This window comes from Oncorhynchus clarkii, chromosome 3 (genome assembly GCF_045791955.1).
Source record: "Oncorhynchus clarkii lewisi isolate Uvic-CL-2024 chromosome 3, UVic_Ocla_1.0, whole genome shotgun sequence".
NCBI lineage: Eukaryota > Metazoa > Chordata > Actinopteri > Salmoniformes > Salmonidae > Oncorhynchus > Oncorhynchus clarkii.
The window spans coordinates 65,737,039-65,755,724 of record NC_092149.1 but is presented as its reverse complement, the minus strand read 5'-3'; the positions used below and the strand labels follow the sequence as shown (position 1 = coordinate 65,755,724).

General features: G+C 41.2%; 1 protein-coding gene across 1 annotated transcript; it reads left to right on the top strand.

The window, feature by feature from the left end:
• Nucleotides 1-91: 91 nt before the first annotated feature.
• Nucleotides 92-16,088, top strand: LOC139401489 (sorting nexin 4). Its single transcript, XM_071145704.1, has 14 exons — nucleotides 92-231; nucleotides 716-846; nucleotides 3,179-3,317; nucleotides 3,506-3,655; nucleotides 4,155-4,202; nucleotides 4,556-4,611; nucleotides 4,998-5,070; nucleotides 5,709-5,770; nucleotides 5,898-5,963; nucleotides 11,648-11,737; nucleotides 12,126-12,225; nucleotides 12,651-12,796; nucleotides 13,002-13,116; nucleotides 13,434-16,088. The coding sequence occupies exons 1-14, from the start codon at nucleotides 142-144 to the stop codon at nucleotides 13,479-13,481; spliced, it is 1,314 nt and encodes a 437-aa protein (XP_071001805.1). The 5' UTR covers nucleotides 92-141; the 3' UTR covers nucleotides 13,482-16,088.
• The last annotated feature ends 2,598 nt before the right edge of the window (nucleotides 16,089-18,686 follow it).

Sequence of the window (18,686 nt, the reverse complement as noted above, 5' to 3'; positions counted from 1 at the left end):
GTACACAGGGCAGGGCAGACAGCAGCTGATCTTTCTCATGACACTCAGGTGAGTTGAGGTTGGGAAAAGAAAAGGGTTAAAGTGCGCATGCGAGTTTCTGCCTGTCTGCTACATTGCTAACAAGGAAAAACTCAGGAAGAGATGATGGCAGACTCGGGACCCGAGGAAATAGCGGTGATCGGGAACACCGACCTCACACCGGCAGAACTAGAGAACAACATTAAAAACACGGTATAGCTTCAAACCTATTCTTATTGTAAACAAAAAAAAAAGTGAGGAATTTGGATTTTGATACTTATTGAGCCTGTTGAATGAATTGGGTTTTCTAGCTACAGACAGTAGTACTGCAGGCCTTATCAATCCACGGAGTTTCGCGAGAGAGCCCTACTGTCACCGAGTCAACAGCAGCTAGCAGGCTGTGCAGGAAAAGACAGCTAAAAGTTAAATCATTGTAATGTCGACGCAGAGGAAAGTTAGCTAGATTGTTCTTCTTAACATGGTTTGCTTGATCATTTTACCAGGAGCTAGCTTGCTAGCACACAACTTTGTTCTGATACAAAGTTAAAGGACTTCGCTAACGATACAGTACTTATTTTAATCTGGGATCAGCTTTAGCTACCAATATTGATGCCCCATATTGCATGTAAACAACATCAAATTATACTTCATTATGGTATTGTTACCATGTTATGACTTGTGAAATATCCTCTTCTAGATGGTCGAGATTGAGAAATGGACTAGTCTTCTAAGAAAGATGGAGATCAGCGTTGGAGAGGCAGAGAAAAGGACTGGGAAGAATACAGTCAACATGCAGGAGATATACACTGTTTACCTAATTGAGACACGGTAAATATGTCTCATCAGCTCTGAATCATCTGTGTGAATGATGATTGTTATAGCCTACATCTTCCAGCGCAACTATTTTGTGACACCACCATGAACAGCTTCTTCCACAATCACACCTACACCTCCTTGCACCTGCACATAATTACACACATCCCAGTTATTACAGGGGGTCTGACCTTAACTATAATGATTCTAACATCTGACTGTTTTAGAAAAGTGACTTGGGTACACTCACTTTATTGTGAACATGTGATCTAAAGGTTTTGTTTGTCACAAACTGCACACCACACCAGCTTTCTTACTTACTTTTAGCTAGCTATACTATTAACTGGTTTCATGTTCGGTTACTCTCTTTCAGCCACAGAGAGTAGTATTTTTTTGTTGGCCAAGTCTTTAAAAAGAACCATATGTTTTTATTCTGCTTGGAGCAGGGCATGCTATTCCTCATGCACACACATGCCCGCGTGCACACACACACTGGGCCTTTGTTCACCAGTTGGCCATTGAGAGGGGAGTGTGGTGTAACCGGGCCCTCATTGCAGTTAGACTGGAGAATGCCCCCCAGCCACTGATGGAGTCCTCCTCTCCTTTGCCTTCTCTCCTTCCTCTTCCCGCTTCTCTGCTCATCTCTTTCTTTCTTGTTATCCTCTCCTCTCTCTGCTTTGTGGTCCCAGTTTGGATTATTAGTGGAGACAGACCATTATGGGTTCTCATTTCCTCCCTAGAATATTTGCTGCTGGATCCACGTCATATTTATAAAGTCTCTCTCTATCTTCTATCTTTCTCTGCCGTTCTCTCTGTCAGTAGTCTCTCACTCTCCTCTTGCTTTATATATACAGTCAAAGGTTTGGACACACCAACTCATTGCAATGTTTTTCTGGTAGTAGTCACCTGGAATGGATTTCAATTAACAGGTGTGCCTTGTTAAAAGTTCATTTGTGGAATTTCTTTCCTTCTTAATGCATTTAAGCCAAGCAGTTGTGTTGTGACAAGGTTGGGGTGGTATACAGAAGATAGCCCATATTTGGTAAAAGACCAAGTCCATATTATGGCAAGAACAGCTCAAATAAGCAAAGACAAATGACAGTCCATCATTACTTTAAGGAATGAAGGTCAGTCAATCTTAAAATGTCAAGAACTTTGAATGTTTCTTCAAGTGCAGTCGCAAAAACCATCAAGCGATATGACGAAACTGGCACTTATGAGGACCGCCACAGGAAAGGAAGATCCAGAGTTACCTTTGCTGCAGAGGATAAGTTCATTAGTTATCAGTCTCAGAAATTCAAGACCAAATAAATAAATTCACAAGAGTTCAAGTAACAGACACATCTCAACATCAACTGTTTAGAGGAGACTGCATGAATCAGGCCTTCATTGTCAAATTGCTGCAAAGAAACCACTACTAAAGGACACCAATAATAAGAAGAGACTTGCTTGGGCCGAGAAACACGAGCAATGGACATTAGACCGGTGGAAATCTGTTCTTTGGTCTGATGGTACCAACCGCCGTATCTTTCTGAGATGCAGAGTAGGTGAACGGATGACCTCCGCATGTGTGGTTCACACCTTGAAGCATGGAAGAGGAGGTGTGATGGTGTTGGGGTGCTTTGCTGGTGACACTGTCTGTGATTTATTTGGAATTCAAGGCACACTTGACCAGCATGGCTACCACAACAACTCTCCATCCCACCTGGTTTGTGCTTAGTGGGACTATCATTTGTTTTTCAACCGGACAATGACCCAACACACCTCCAGGCCGTGTAAGGGCTATTTGACCGAGAAGGAGAGTGATGGAGTGCTGCATCCGTTGACCTGGCCTCCACAATCACCCGATCTCAACTCAATTGAGATGGTTTGGGATGAGTTGGACCGCAGAGTGAATGAAAAGCAGCCAACAAGTGCTCAGCAAATGTGGGAACTCTTTCAAGACTGTTGGAAAGCATTCCAGGTGAAGCTGGTTGAGAGAATGCCAAGAGTGTGCAAAGCTATCATCAAGGCAAAGGGTGGCTACTTTGAAGAATCTCAAATATTAAATATATTTGGATTTGTTAATTTTCTTTGGTTACTATATGATTCCATATGTGGTATTTCATAATGTTGATGTCTTCACTATTATTCTACAATGTAGAAAATAGTCAAAAATAAAGAAAAGCCCTTGAGACCCTTGAGGTGTGTCCAAACTTTTGACTGGTACTGTAAGTTTTAGCATTGGAGTTCATAGAATTGTGGATAGTACTGTCCTTGGTCCCTTTAAAAGATGTATCAAATATTTACTTGGTACTCTTATTTAAGTGCAGTTGTATGACTTCAGTCCTTTCCTTTCTTCTGACAGGCCGGTTGATGCTGTGACAGAAGGTATAATCCCAGCCCCAGACTCCTTATGGAGGAGATACAGCGAGTTTGAGCTACTCAGAAACTACTTGTTGGTCACCTATCCCTTTGTCGTTGTTGCCCCGTTACCCGAGAAGAGGGTATGTGAGAACAAGGAGGATGCCTTGGAATAAATTAGTGCAATATAGTTTAGGAGGTGATATTTGTAGCATGATGTACTTAACTACAGTACCCATAATGCTCTGTACTGCATCCAGTTTTAACTTAAAGACAATGGTGTTCCATCTCCTTATCAACATAATAGTAATTCTTTGTCTGTTTCTCACAGGCAGAGATTGTGTGGCACAAGCTGTCAGCGGACAACATGGACCCAGACTTTGTGGAGAGAAGGAGGGTTGGACTGGAGAACTTCCTGCTCCGATTAGCCTCCCACCCAGTTCTCTGCAACGACAAGATCTTCTACATCTTCCTCACTGAGGTTAGTTAGCGACTTTGTAGCCAAGCTGCTATACACCATAACTGGGTGAATCCAGCGTGATTCCAATCTGTTTGTGCTGTCTTGCCAACTCCCTTGTTATGTGTGACAAGGACCATAGTGATCCAACAATCGTTAGCAAAACCTACATTCCTCCCTCTCAAGACTACAACAGTACCAGTAGCTAGTCAAATGTGCTGTTCATAGGTTTTGACAGGATATACCCTTGACAGAAAAGAGATATCACAGACAAGGACCATTTCCTTACTCAGTTTCTTTGTAGCACTGAGAAGTGTTGTGGAAATAATGTCTTGTGAAGTAGGCCTACAGCTTAACTCTTCACTGACAAGAGTTGTGTGAGTGTTGCTGTAGTTGAAAGGATCACCTTTGCCCTTTTGAGTTGATGGTGTGACAGTGTACCCCCAGTGCCCCCATGCATCAGGCTCTCCTATCTCTGATGGTCTTTGTCAAAGTCACACGGCATCCTCTCTCTGTCCCACAGGAAAAAGGATGGAAGGAAATGGTGTACGAGACAGGATTTCAAGCAAAGGTTCTCCATCAGCACTTAATGATCTCATCATGGTTGCGTTGTCATGTCAACTCTTAGATAAGATGTACCTTACTCAATCCTCATGTGACTTTGCAAACTACAGCAGTGCAATAATGTAGAAGTTTGTAAAGTTTGTAATCTGTGTAAACAAATGCATATAGTGCATATGTATATTTAGGACTTCTGATTTCTTTTAAACAACTCTTAAATTGTAATATTTATTCTGATATGTTTTCGGTCTCAAAGGTAAAGTGTTGTCTAAAATGATGCAGGTCCTCAATAACGACCTCTGATCTAACAAAACTGTGGGGGAATGAATGTGTTTGTAATTTATTGGTCTGTTTTTTTAACAGGCTGATTCCAGGTTGAAAGCTATGAATGCAGCATTCAGGGTGAAGAATCCAGACAAGTAGGCCATATAAAATATCTGTCCCAAATAGCACCCTAACCCTACTGTATATAGTGCACTGGACTCTGGTTGAAAGTAGTACATTTTCGGGCAGATTCACTGTTTTCTTGTCACCACTTTCTTTTGTGTGAAGCCAACCATACACTTCCATCTTCATGTGTTGTAACTTAATTTAATGTGTCTGTCTCTACTATTCATCCCTTTGCTCTGTATTTGATGTACTTCCATACTTGGTTCTGGGACTGTGTGGGAAGTAGAGTTGGATCAGGTCAATGTAAGTTCGAACATTGACTCTTGTCTTGTTTATCTGTCTTGCTGGAAAGAAAGTGTTGATTTAAGTAGTGATTGGGTGAATTCTTGCTCTTCTCTGGCCCTGGCGTCTGCAGACGGTTTACAGAGCTGAAACACTACAGCGACGAGCTACAGACTGTAGTCTCCCAGCTGCTGAGAGTACGGGCAGTGAGTACAGGGAGCTGTCAGCATATTCACACATCTTACTGACTAGACTGACTACCAGACCTGAGTCAAATACTATTTGAAATCTTTCAAATACTTTGAGTGTTTGGCCTAGCCTGCCAGTTTTGGAACTATTATATGGTTCCATTGAGCCAGGCAAGCTAAATCAAGCGAAGATAAAGTATTTGAAATGATTTCAAATCGTATTTGAACCCAGGTTTGTTAACTATACTCCCATACTGTCAGCTGTAACATGCATTTTACTGACTAGACTAGACATACAGTGAGTAGGGCACCATTTCATACACACCTGAGCTGGCTTGGAAGTTGACATACATTAGAAGGATAAAACACACAGCTGGTCTTGTCTGATAAAAGTGGATTTGCTGCAGCTGTAACACACAGCTTCATGACTAGACTAGGACTAGACATACAGCTGGCTGTAACACACAGGCTGGCCACACTCAGCATATTCACACTTACTAGACTGACAACACTAGCACACTGACAGCTGTAACAAACAACTTAGGTTGCATCCCAATATGACACCCTATTCCCTACACAGTACAGAAATTCACAGAACATAGAACATAAAAATAGAAGCAGCGGAATCAAAGAAACTGTGCAAAATCTTTCTCCAGAGGGTAGCAGATCGACTGTATGGGGTGTACAAAGTGCATGGAAACTATGGACGAGTCTTCAGGTAAGACAAGTGCTCTGTTTGGAAGAAAGGGTGAAGTGTATTGCTGCTGCACTATGAACAATGTAATGACTTGTGTCAAATATATATTTGTTTCATGTGAAATATCTGCTCTGTGCTTGTTGGACAGTGAGTGGAGTGCCATAGAGAAAGAGATGGGAGATGGACTACAAAGTGCTGGTCATCACATGGATGCGTAAGTGTTTGTTTTTTAATGACATGTAACCACACAATAATCTCCCATATAAATCCAGAACAACTTTATTGTATTACAAGTATTTTCCTCCTCTCCTATCCCCTGGACATAAAAAAATGTAACCTTTATTTAACTGGAAAAGGCAGTTAAGATCAAATTCTTATTTACAATGTCAACCTACCGAGGAACAGTGGGTTAACTGCCTTGTTCAGGGGCAGAACGACAGATTTTTACCTTGTCAGCTCAGGGATTTGATCCAGCAACGTTTCGGTTACTGGTCCAACGCTCTAACCAGTAGGCTACCTGCCGCCCCAACATCAGTTTCTCTCCCTGTCAGCAGATGCATCTGAAATGGCACCCGACTCTCTATGTACCTTGGTCAAAGGTAGTTCACTATATGGTGAATAGGGCGCCATTTCATACGCAAGCCAGTCTCTCTCGTTAGCCTCTGAGACCTCATACAGGCTCATTGAAGGAGCTGATATAGTGATGTGTTGCACAACCCCCCTTCACCCCAGCAATTCTCTACATAGTACATGGTTTCCCCTAGTTAAGCTATACAACACATTTGCCGTGTTTGATTTGAAAGCAGTTCAGGTTTCAAGCACAAGGTCTGGTGTAGCAGGTAGTCGACCATGGGGAATGGGGAGACTTGTGTTGTGAAGGTTCTGGGTTCCAGCTGAGAACTGGCTGGCACCTAGCCAGAGGCTTTTAATTTCAACTTGGGTACTGTGTATAGTTCTCTTTAAGTATCACAAGTGTTCTTGGCCCTGTCCTTGGACACACACACACACACCTTGGTGTGGTAACATGATTAGCCCCTACCCTGTCACTGATGGGTTCCAGATTGCAAGGCTCAACTCTAGAGGTCAGGGGTCACAGCGCTGGGACAGCTGAGACGTACCAAGGAAAGGCAGCATTTCTGTCAACGGTTGATTCCCAAATGGCACCCTATTCTCTATTTAGTGCATTACTTTTGACCAGGGCCTATAGGGCTCTGGTCAAAGGTAGTGCACTTAATAAGGAATAGGGTGCCACTTGGGACATATACAACCTAGCTTTTAAGCCTCTGGTAATGGTCATAGTGAAGACAGATCATATTTCTCAGCCAGTCTCACCCATTGTCAGGTGTCTGTCAGAGCTATAAAACTGTGATATTTGAGTCTCACTTCTGAGAGGGTGTAATGAAATATAGCAGATGTATTCTTGTAGATTCCTCTTCCTCTTTGCTGCAGGTAGGGCTGGGCGGTATACCATATTTAAGCAATAAGGCATGAGTCTTTGTAGTATATGGCCAATATGCACAACACAAAGCGTAGTGCCTGGATACAGCCCTTAGCCGTGGTATATTGGCCATATACCACAAAGCCCGGAGGTGCCTTATTACTATTATAAACTGGTCACCAACGTAATTAGAGCAGTAAAAATAAATGTTTTGTCATACCTGTGGTATATGGTCTGATATATCACGTCTGTCAGCCAATCAGCATTCAGGGTTTTAACCACCCAGATTATATATTATATTATAATTTACTATATTCACCGGTATTGATGCACAGACCGGTTTGGGTTTTTAACTTTACCTTCTGTAAAGATATTTCAATGTTTGATTTGTTAAATGTGATACACAATTTTGGCATGTGTAATGTCCGTTTTTAGAGTTTACTCTATTTTCTACTTGAGTCGTCTTTCTCCCTCACCTCCTATTGCATGCACTGAATAAGAACGGCTGCATGCCCCTTCCCACACCAAGCCCTGCCCCCGTCACTCAAGGAGAGAGCAGATGCTCGACTACGGAGTCACAAGTACTTTCTTGCTGTTCACTTTGCAGTCTATACATGGTCAGATGGATGCAACAAAATGTTGGTGACATGCTGCTTTCCACAAGCGTTTTATAATTACACTATTAGTTTGTATCTTACTGTCTGCAAACTATTGTCTGCTAGTTTGTCTTTTCTTAGCAAGTTAATCGCTAGTTATATGGCTAGCTTTCTAGACGATACCAACCCTACCATTACGGTGAGATATGGGCTGGAAAACGTACATCAATGCAGCGGTGGGATATGCCACTCTACTCCAAATGTAACTTTTAACCACACTGATATATTGAGAAGATTGAAGTGCTGCTAGATTTCCCAGAAAACGGCCCTATTAGTCATCATGCTAGCTAGCAGTAGCCACCGCAGCCATTTTGGAATGACAGTGTCAGCCAATCTGCTCCTTTGTTGTTCAACGTGACGTCCCATTCCATAATGGCTGTATGGCTACTGCTATCTAGCATGAGGAAGAAAAGGGCAGTTTTTTTTCTGGTAGAACTAGCAGTATTTGAATCTTCTTGTGTAGTAAGGTAAAATTTGGAGTAGAGTGGCATATCCCATCCCTGCATTGAGGTATGTTTACCGACCCATATCTCGCGCCGATTCCATGGTGTCAAACTGTAACCATGATTTTGTTCCGACCCCAGTGCAGCTCAGTGGAAACAAGCGTAACAGTAGGGTCGGTATCTTCTGGCAATCTGGCTAGCTAGCTTGATAAATGTACTAAGAGTCAGAGCAAACATAGTTATCTAATACAGTCTGGTGCCAGTGCTGGTGCAATCTTCTAAATCAGAGAGGAATAGACAGGTTGGTTGTTCAGCAAGGGGCAAAATAAACGGGGTTGGCTTAGATTGTTGACAACATGTAAACTATAATTTGGGTCTAATGTTTATTGAAAACATAGATACCTTTGCACCAGGAAAATACATGTCTGTCAAATACATTATTACAGTTGTTGGTTGGTAGATACCTAGTGAATTGTTTTTTGCCATATTAGCATAGACATGACAGTCAAAACACCTCAAAACAAGCCATGGTATCAATAATAAGATGAAACAAGCCACTTACGATTCCCCCATGGCAGTTTCTTGTGATTGTTGCTAGCCATCTGTCCACCCAGAATCACAACACACAGACTTCTGCCTCATTGAATCGTGTGCATAGTTTGTGACGGTTCGTTAATCCGTCTAGAGGCAAAGCATGAATATGTTAGCTAGCTACATAAGGTAGGAAAACATGTCATGTAACATCTAATTAGGGTCATCTGAAAACACTGATCAACACTTTGGTTCCCCTGTCAATAATTTCTCCCTGGCTTATTCATTTTTTTGTCATATCAAACAACAATGTATTCAAGGTGCTGCCCACTATATTTAATCATTCTATTCAATAATCATTCTATTTCCATGATTCCAACAGTTAACCAAGTAGTTAGGCGTAGATGTTTTGCCCATGTCATGCAGCCCTGCATGGCACAGTGTGGAAATAAAAACAAAAGTGCAGGAAATTGATGAAAATATTGATATAATAACCATCATATCAAAGTAAATTTGGAGTCACGCGATTTGTTGTTGTCCTCCCACTATGAATTGGAAAAGCATGCAGTTTATTAGGCTACAGATTAAATAAATTATGATGAACTTCAGAGTGGTGAAAGTGCACGGTGATGAACTTGATGCTCCTTTCCAATAACTATCGATGGTCTTATTCTGGTGACATGATGACCGATGCTTAGCTGCCATTTGACAAACAAAAATGATCTCACTCATCTATAATAATGTCATCATGTAGGTAGCCTACTCACACTGTATCTAGGAGCTGTTGGCAAGAGTGCACGTGCCAAGACCAGAGTGGGCATATTTGCTATACAGTGCCTTTGGAAAGTATTCAGACCCGTTGGCTTTTTCCACATTTTGTTACATTACAGCCTTATTCTAAAATAGATAAAAAAATACATTCCTCAAACTACACACAATACCCCATAATGACGAAGTGAAAACAGGTTTTTAGAAATTTTAGTAAATGTATATAAAAAACAGAAATACCTTATTTAAGTATTCAGACCCTTTGCTACGAAACTTGAAATTGAGCTCAGGTGCATCCTGTTTCCATTGATCATCCTTGAGATGTTTCTACAACTTCATTGGAGTCCACCTGTGGTAAATTACATTGATTGGACATGATTTGGAAAGGCACACACCTGCGTGTATAAGGTCCCACAGTTGACAGTGCATGTCTGAGCAAAAACCAAGCCATGAGTTCGAAGGAATTGTCCGTAGAGCTCAGAGACAGGATTGTGTCGAGGCACAGATCTGGTGAAGGGTACCAAAACATTTCTGCAGCATTGAAGGTCCCCAAGAACACAGTGGCCTCCACCATTCTTAAATGGAGAACGTTTGTAACCACCAAGACTCTTCCTAGAACTGGCCACCCGGCCAAACTGAGCAATCGGGGGAGAAGGGCCTTGGTCAGGGAGTTGACCAAGAACCCGATGGTCACTCTGACAGAGCACTAGAGTTCTTCTGTGGCGATGGGAGAACCTTCCAGAATGACAACCATCATTGCAGCACTCCACCAATCAGGCCTTTGTGGTAGAGTGGCCAGACGGAAGGCACTCCTCAGTAAACGGCACATGACAGCCCGCTTGGAGTTTGCCAAAAGGCACCTAAAGGACTCAGACCATGAGAAAAAAGATTATGGTCTGATGAAACCAAGATTGAACTCTTTGGATTGAATTCCAAGCGTCACATCTGGAGGAAACCTGCCATCATCCCCATGGTGAAGAATGGTGGTGGCAGCATCATGCTGTGGGGATGTTTTTCAGCGGCAGGGACTGGGAGACTAGTCAGGATCGAGGCAAAGTACAGAGAGATCCTTGATGAAAACCTGCTCCAGAGTGCTCAGGACCACAGACTGCGGTGAAGGTTCACCTTCCAACATGACATTGACATTAAGCACACAGTCAAGACAACGCAGGAGTGGCTTCGGGACAAGTCTCTGAATGTCCAGAACCCCAATCGAACTTCTCTGGAGAGACCTGAAAATAGCTGTGCAGCAACAGTCCCCATCCAACCTGTCAGAGCTTGAGAGGATTTGCAGAGAAGAATGGGAGAAACTCCCCAAATACAGGTGTGCCAAGCCAAGAAGACTCGAGGCTGTAATCGCTGCCAAAGGTGCTTCAACAAAGTACTGAGTAAAGGGTCTGAATAATTATGTAAAAGTGATTTAGGTTTTTTATTTGTAAAAATGTACAAACATTTCTAAAAACCTGTTATTAACTTGGCATTATGGGGAATTGTGTGTAGATTGATAAAACTTTTTTTTTTATCCATTTTAGAATAAGGCTGTAACAAAATATGGGAAAAGTCAAGGGTTCTGAATACGTTCTTACACTTTATAATGCATCATTTGTTGTGAGAAAACCATCAGTATTGAAAATGCGATAGAAACCCATTTAACTTGTATTTTTATTCGGTACAGAATTTAACTGCAAAAGTTTTTATGTGCACTACATCATCACACACAGCCTTTTATCTGCAACAAGTCAATTTGATGGAAACGTATGCTGATTATTTTTTTACTATTCGCATGAAAATCTGTTGCCAATTGGATGGAAACCTAGCTACTGACTGGAATGGATGTATTTTGGGTGTCTTTGCTGCATGGTATTCATGTTTCCTTGTCCATCTGTACAGGGTGTGATGGATTAAAGGAAATGTATTCATACTCCCATCTCTTGCCTGCAGGTATGACGCTTCTGTGCTTCAGTCTTACTTTAGTGAGCTGATGTAGTTTCCCCATCCTTCTGTTTAATGGTGTGATCAAGTAAAGCAAATGTATCCATATGGACTCCCCTCTTGTCTACAGGTATGCTGCTTCTGTAGATGATATTCTGGAGGAAGAGGAGCACTATGCTGATCAGCTGAAGGAGTACCTATTCTATACTGAGGCACTAAGGTACAGTACACCTACTGAACACCAGGACTGCTGCTGTAGGCCAAGTAAATATCACCTTATAAACCCTATTGTCAACCAAGATACAGAAAGATCATTATGCCAAATCACTAGTCATTGTGTTCTGGGTTGTGCTTGTTATGGAGGTAGCTTCACATCCTCACGTCAACTTGCCAAAGACCTGTGTGGACCACTGTTGACCTTTGCCAATGGCATACTGAATTCCAACTCACTGAGCCCCCTCATTGAATCTATTGAACAGCCCTCATGACACTGTATGGTGCAGAATGATCATACATCTACATAGTACAGTAGCAACCATGATGAGCAGCTAGGCATCAGTACATCCAGTAGCAACCATGATGATCAGCAAAGGCCTCTGTTTCTGCAGGGCAGTGTGCAGGAAGCATGAGTTGACACAGTTTGAGCTGGAGATGGCTGCACAGGACTTAGCCTCTAAGAAACAGCAGAAGGAGGAGCTGGTCACAGGGGTGAGTCATCACACAAGGTTGAAGCCATCTCCACAGCTAGGGAGAACCATGTTGCATGCCAAATGGCTCCCCATGCCAAATGGCACCCTATATAGTGCACTACTTTCAATGAGGGCCTGTATGGCCCTGAACTGCACTGTTGATTAAGGGCTTGTAAGTAAGTATTTCACAGTAAAGTCTACACTTGTTGTATTCGGCGCATGTGGCAAATAAAGTTTGATTTGATTTAGGGGCATAGGGTGCCATTTTGGACATAGCCTCAGTTTCTAAAGAGACACATGGAGCTCCTCAGCAAATAATGAGGCAATAGATAGCAGATAGCAAGCACATAAATAAAATCAATTTAGTCAAAAGTTGCTGTGAAGCTTATCCAAACCTTAAAGAATGACCAGATGGAATGTTGAGCTTTCCTTCCCTGTGTTCAGACTGTGCGGACGTTCTCACTGAAGGGGATGACCAGTAAGCTGTTTGGCCAGGAGACTGCAGAGCAGAGGGAGGCTAAGTTACAAGTGTTAGAACAGCAGATAGAGGAGGGAGAGGAGGCTGTGAAAGAGAAGAACACCGAGAGCGAGTGAGAAACCAACATAATTTTTCTGTCTCTAACCCTCTGTCTCTCTCGCTCTCTCTATGCCTCCTTTGATTGTCCACCATGTAATAATTGAATCACTTTATTTGCTGCTTTAATCAGCTGCTTTGGAGGTTGACCAGCTGACCATTTTTGTTTTTAATTTTAAGGATCTGAGAAGGTTATAAAGCCAGTCTTTCTCTCTCCGCAGTGAGTTTGTGAAGACTGCCTGGATAGACATTGAGCACTTTAAAGACCAAAAGGACCGGGACCTGAAGGAGGCCCTGATTAGCTATGCAATCATGCAGATCAGCAGGTGTAAAAAGGTGACACGTCCCCACAGATACTTAAAATGTATTGAGTATTCTGCCTGTAAATGTGTATACTTTGTTATTTTATCAATACCAAATATATCGTAAAATACTGTATTACTGTGCTGCATAATACAAATTCCTCTGTTAAATTCCTCTGTTTCGCTCTTTTTCTTTCTGTCCCTCTCTTTCTCAATTTGAATTCAAATGGATTTATTGGTTTTGGAAACGTATGTTTACATTGCCAAAGCAAGTGAAATGGATAATAAACTAAAGTGAAACATTCTCTGTCTCTCTCTGTCTCTCTCTCTCTCTCTGTCTCTCCCTCTCAGGGAATACAAGTGTGGACCAACGCAAAGGAGTGTTTCAACAAGATGTGATCTTCAGGGCCAAAACAGGCCCTCCAAACAAACAGCAAAACAGAACATGCTTCTTTTCAGGGGACTCCTCCTGGGGTTGCATCCCAAATTGCACTCTATTCCCTAAATAGTGTGCAACTTTTGACCAGAGCCCTGTGGGGTCTGTTCACTATATAGGGAACAGGTTGCTTTTTGGGACAGATTCCTGGACACAGTCCCTATGATCCTTATGGCAACATTGATCATGTATGCTCAAGAACAAATAAATAATAATTATTTTTCTATATCTTTATCATGTCCGATTGCTAGCTGCCTTGATTTGATCGACTTGCAATTGCAGTTATTTCTCAGTGACTGTCTGACAAATGTGTTTTTTCATACAAATGTATTTTCGCTGAAATGCTGATTTAAGGTTATTCACCAAGCACGTATATTAATTTGTTTATAGAGATGCCAAGAAATGTGGACTGAATCCAATTTTCCTATTCTGCCTTTTACACAATGTTCAAAATCACGTCATAAGATTAGTCTTGCATATTTTCTAGGAATTCCCTGGTTTTCCCAAAAATCCGGGCTGGAGGATTCCAAGAATCAGGAGGGAACAAGCAGGAAATCCAGAATTCTCAAACCAGGATTAATGGAAAACCAGAGAATTTATTGACAGTTCCAAGAATTTTGCAACCCTACATAAGATTACAACTGTTATTTAAATTTTTGTTGTTATTGAACCTTTAACCATGCATGTCAATTAACAACAAATTATGATTTACAATGGAGGCAGGAGGCAATTAGACTAGTCCTATAAGAATGTGCTTGCCGTTTATTTTACATGCATAATTCACTTGTGTTTTTGTAAATTTTATACTTGTGGTTGGTATATTGACCTTTGTCTTTTCTACCCTCTCAGTGCATTGTCCCAGTATACTAAAATAAGGTGTTCAACCTTTTCAGATGTTTTTGTACAACATTAAGAATGTAACCCTCCTATTTAAATGGCTTACTGTACTTTGCCATTCAAAACATACTCAGGCACTTGGCCTTAAGTAACCACTATGATGAATGGCAGGCTTGTCATTTCTGAAGAGTGGGTGGGTCAGTGTTTTGATAAATCTAGCCAAAGGAACAGGAAGGTCACACAGGAAAGACAGGATGTGATAATTTACTTATGGTAGTGTTGTGCGTGTACTGGGGATGCAGCCCAAATGACTACCTATGCTCTATATAGTGCATTACTTTTGACCAGAGCACTAAGGGCCTTGGTCTAAATTAGTGCGCTAAATAGGAAAGGGTGCAATTTGGGACACAACCCCTGGCCCCTTGCATCTCTGTTCACTCTAAGGGCTAGGGGAGGAGGTGCAATGATAATCGTGAATTTGGGGTGAGATCAGAGCGCTCTAGCAGGAAATTGCACTGTTTATGCGGTTGTAAGGTTGTAATCATTGTGCCAAAAATACACTAATAAATAGGAAGAATTCTAGTTTAAGGTCTCTTAAAATCATGTGTGTGGTATGTTTGTTTGTTTAAATGTTTATATAAATTAAAATAAACTACCGTAACCCTTATTACTTTTATTACAAGGTAGAAGCACACAGCTGCGCTTATAGCAGAACACTATGCGCATTTGTTGATGCTGTGTTTCCTGCTGTGAGGAGTGCTTTTAAAGTGCAGTCCAACGATGAATTAGTCTGCATTTAAACAGGCAGCCCAATTCTGATATTTATTTCACTAGTTGGTCTTTTGACCAATGAGATCAACTCTGAAAAAGCTCTGATGTGAAAAGTTCTGGTGTTATTGGTCAAAAGACCAATCATAATTGGGCTGCTTGTGTTTACGCAGCCTAACTGACCTCAGGTTTTTCCTCTGACTTTGCCACCCACCTCTCTCACACACAGCATTAATTAAGCAATAAGGAATGAGAACCTGGGAATTAACTCCCAAAGGGCTGTTCGAGGCGAAGGCAAGGGCAAATAAAAAGCCCTTTGGAGGGTGTTATCTACAATTTGCTTTTATAAAATGGTTGCTAACATATTAAAAAATATTAATATCATTGTTTTAATTTGTAAATTATTTTTATTTCATCCTTCCACCAGACCATATAGTCTGGGCAAAAGCCAGTCATTAGGACGGAGGTTCTATAGTTGCTAGCCAAACATCCCCTTACAAGATTGCAGTTTTGAAACTGCATTAAAAGTGCAGTAACTGCAGTCGACTGGTATTTTGGACGCTGTAATTGCAGAATAACTGCAGTTATACTTCACTCTAATTGCAGTTACACTGCAAAATTACTACAGTAAAAAAAACGTATTTTGGATGCAGTACATACTGAAGTTAAACTGCACTTATACTGCAATCTTTTTTTGTAATGGTCCTACCCCAGTGTTATCGAAGCTCAGTCCTTGGGACCAAGTGGCGCACATTTTGTTATTTGCCCTAACAATACACAGCTGATTCAAAGCTTGATGATTAGTTGATTATTTAAACCAGCTGTGTAGTGCTAGTGTAAAAAACAAAATGTGCACCCCTTGGTGTCCCGAGGACCGAGTTTTCTATTTTCAATGGTTGCTATCAGTGGCGATTTTAGCATGTAAATCTTGGTGGGGCAAACTGTAAAAAAAAAAAAAAAAGAAAGTTTGATGCATGCCAGTAAAGCCACAACACAACACTAAACAATACATTAATTGCACCAAAACGGTGCCCACAAATGGTTAGGGCCTACATAATGTTCTCCCTACATAAAGAGTTTTCTTTTCAGCACCATAGAGTGAATCCTTACCACAGCTACACCTGACTAGAGCCTTGTCTGGCAGCAAAACAGTTCATTTAACCTCACTGACTGACTTTTTAAAAAACATAGCTGATATGGCTGACTTGCTTAAACAAATGTGGTTTCTACTGACAATTGAGATGTACAAACTATGGCATAAGGGAACGATGAGCAGATAAGAGGCAATACGTCATTTTGATTAAGACATGAATTAATGAGCAAGCTTAGACGGGCGTAGTCCATATAACTATTTGTTCAGCTCTTTTGAAATGTACAGTGACAGAATTCAGAACACAGTATTCTCCCTGTACACCAAGTCAGAACCGTAAGATAAATAAAAGGGGCATATAAACAGACAATGAAAGCTCTTACAATATTCGATGATGACATTTTGCTAAAACAGGCTATGGGCTACATGTGGACCTCCAAGTCAGAAGAGTATGCTAAATTATGAGGGGGAAAGGGACCAAATTATTAGGGTGAGGCACATAGGCTACTAAAAGCTTACTACACAACATATATTACTTAGCTACAGTATACATATCTCCCTGGCATATTACATAATTTATGCAGTAGCAAATAATACATTTTTGGACTCACCGTTGTGCTTTGCTCACTTGAACAGGAAGGTGGTGCAGTGATCCTTCTTGTGGGCAAATTTTGTCAAGAACTTTGTCATCAGTCTGGCATTCTCTGGATCTAAGGTGCTTTCAAGACAACTAGGAACTCTGAAAAAAACGAGATTGAATCATGACATCAGTTATCTTCAGGTCAGAGCTCTAGAAAGAGGCCCGAGTTCCCAACTTGGAATTCCGAGTTGGATGACTGTTCAAAACTTTTTTCCCCCGTCGGAGGAGTTCCCAGTAGTCTTGAACTCACTGAAGTATGACATTTCCCAGTTCCGAGTTTCAGCTGTTTTGAATGCGGCAGAAGTCATGCTAGATTGACAGTATGGCCAATGTATTCAACCTTTTCAGGCCATGTTGTTGTGTGTGGATGTTTATCCTTTTAAGCTTGGAAAAGAGACCCTTAAACCCAGTCTTGGACCACACATCCTCTCCACCGAATAGCAGGCAGGGGAAGCAAAATAGTGATTGCTTTGCAATGCTTGCAGTTAGCCACTAATTCCTTCCAAACCACTCATTGTTGAATTTGCAATTATCAACTTGTTATGTAATGTTCATGTCCAACGACCAATGAGCACCGATACGTTTAATATATAATTTATCTTCATATGACAAAGATTGAAAAGCTTTTGTTAGTATATTGTCAATGTGATTCATGATGACTGCTTGTCTATCTTGCTAGCTAAGATTTTCAAAGTATGATGTTGACATCAGTCCAATCAAAGCTACGGTAGATATAACGTGATTTTATCTGTGGCCAATGACCTTGAGCCTTCTTGGATGGGCACTTCTAATGGAAATCTATTGCAGAATTTTAGAGCTCTCCCTGTAGATTTTGGGGTGGAATAGTGTCCCCATGAGTGAGAGAACACTGAGCCAATCACAGCGCAACTAGAGAAGTTTACCAACCCCTACACTCTGTATTTTCCGCTGGCTGCCCCACCACCATTGACAGCACTGAGCTAGGCTGAAACACCTGCAATTTGTAACTGACCATGTATGCGGCTTTATTAACTCAATAAAAACATTTTACAAACGGATATGTGACACGCAATAATGCTAAAATAACTTGCAAGACAGAAAAGATAATTTTTATGTCTGCCCCACCTGCCTTGAATGTGGCCGCTGGTTGCTTTGTAGCTATGACTATGTACTATGGCTAGTACTCCATCGTTTCCACTAGCTTCTAAAGCCACAAAGTCAGAATTGGCTGCACAATTAGCTTTTTGATCTTAATTTAGGGTTAGGCATAAGGTTAGCAGTGTGGTTAAGGTTAGTTTTAAAATCAAATTTTAAGAAGATAAATTGTAGAAATGGGCAGAGTTTATGACTGGCTATAGAAGCTAAGAGCCTTCTACATTGCTAGCTAGCACACTACACAATCACATCAAGCAGCTGAAATTTACAGCAAACTATGTGAATTTTCGTTTGTTTCTTTCTATTGCCATTTCTTTGAAATTATCCATTATAATGATCCGGATAAATTAATTCACATGGCTCAGAAGCTGTCAGTCTTGTCACATTTATTCTCTGTGCATGGCATTGTGGAGTTCGCAAAAAAATAACTGCACAGGTCAGAGGAAAACAAGGTTTAGACAAACCCCAACTGTTTAAACCAAATGCTAGCCCAGTAGCATGGGGAAATATTGTTTAGATACTTTTTTCCAGGGGAGACGTAAGTTTCTGAATTGGCTGTGAGACAGTGGATGCACATTGTGAATTCAAATGGAACTGTTAGCAGGGATGGTGGTGAATAACTAAATCCTTACTATTAACCAATCAGCATCCAGGAACCAAACAACCCGTTTTATAATAGTCCAGGGGTGTATTCATTCC

Bases quoted from the DNA above. Each gene is read 5' to 3' on its own strand.
- LOC139401489 (XM_071145704.1), top strand. From the start codon at position 142: ATGATGGCAGACTCGGGACCCGAGGAAATAGCGGTGATCGGGAACACC. The intron at 5,071-5,708 runs GTGAGTACAGGG...ATCTTTCTCCAG, and splicing joins AGCTGCTGAGAGTACGGGCA to AGGGTAGCAGATCGACTGTA. The intron at 5,964-11,647 runs GTAAGTGTTTGT...TCTTGTCTACAG, and splicing joins GCTGGTCATCACATGGATGC to GTATGCTGCTTCTGTAGATG.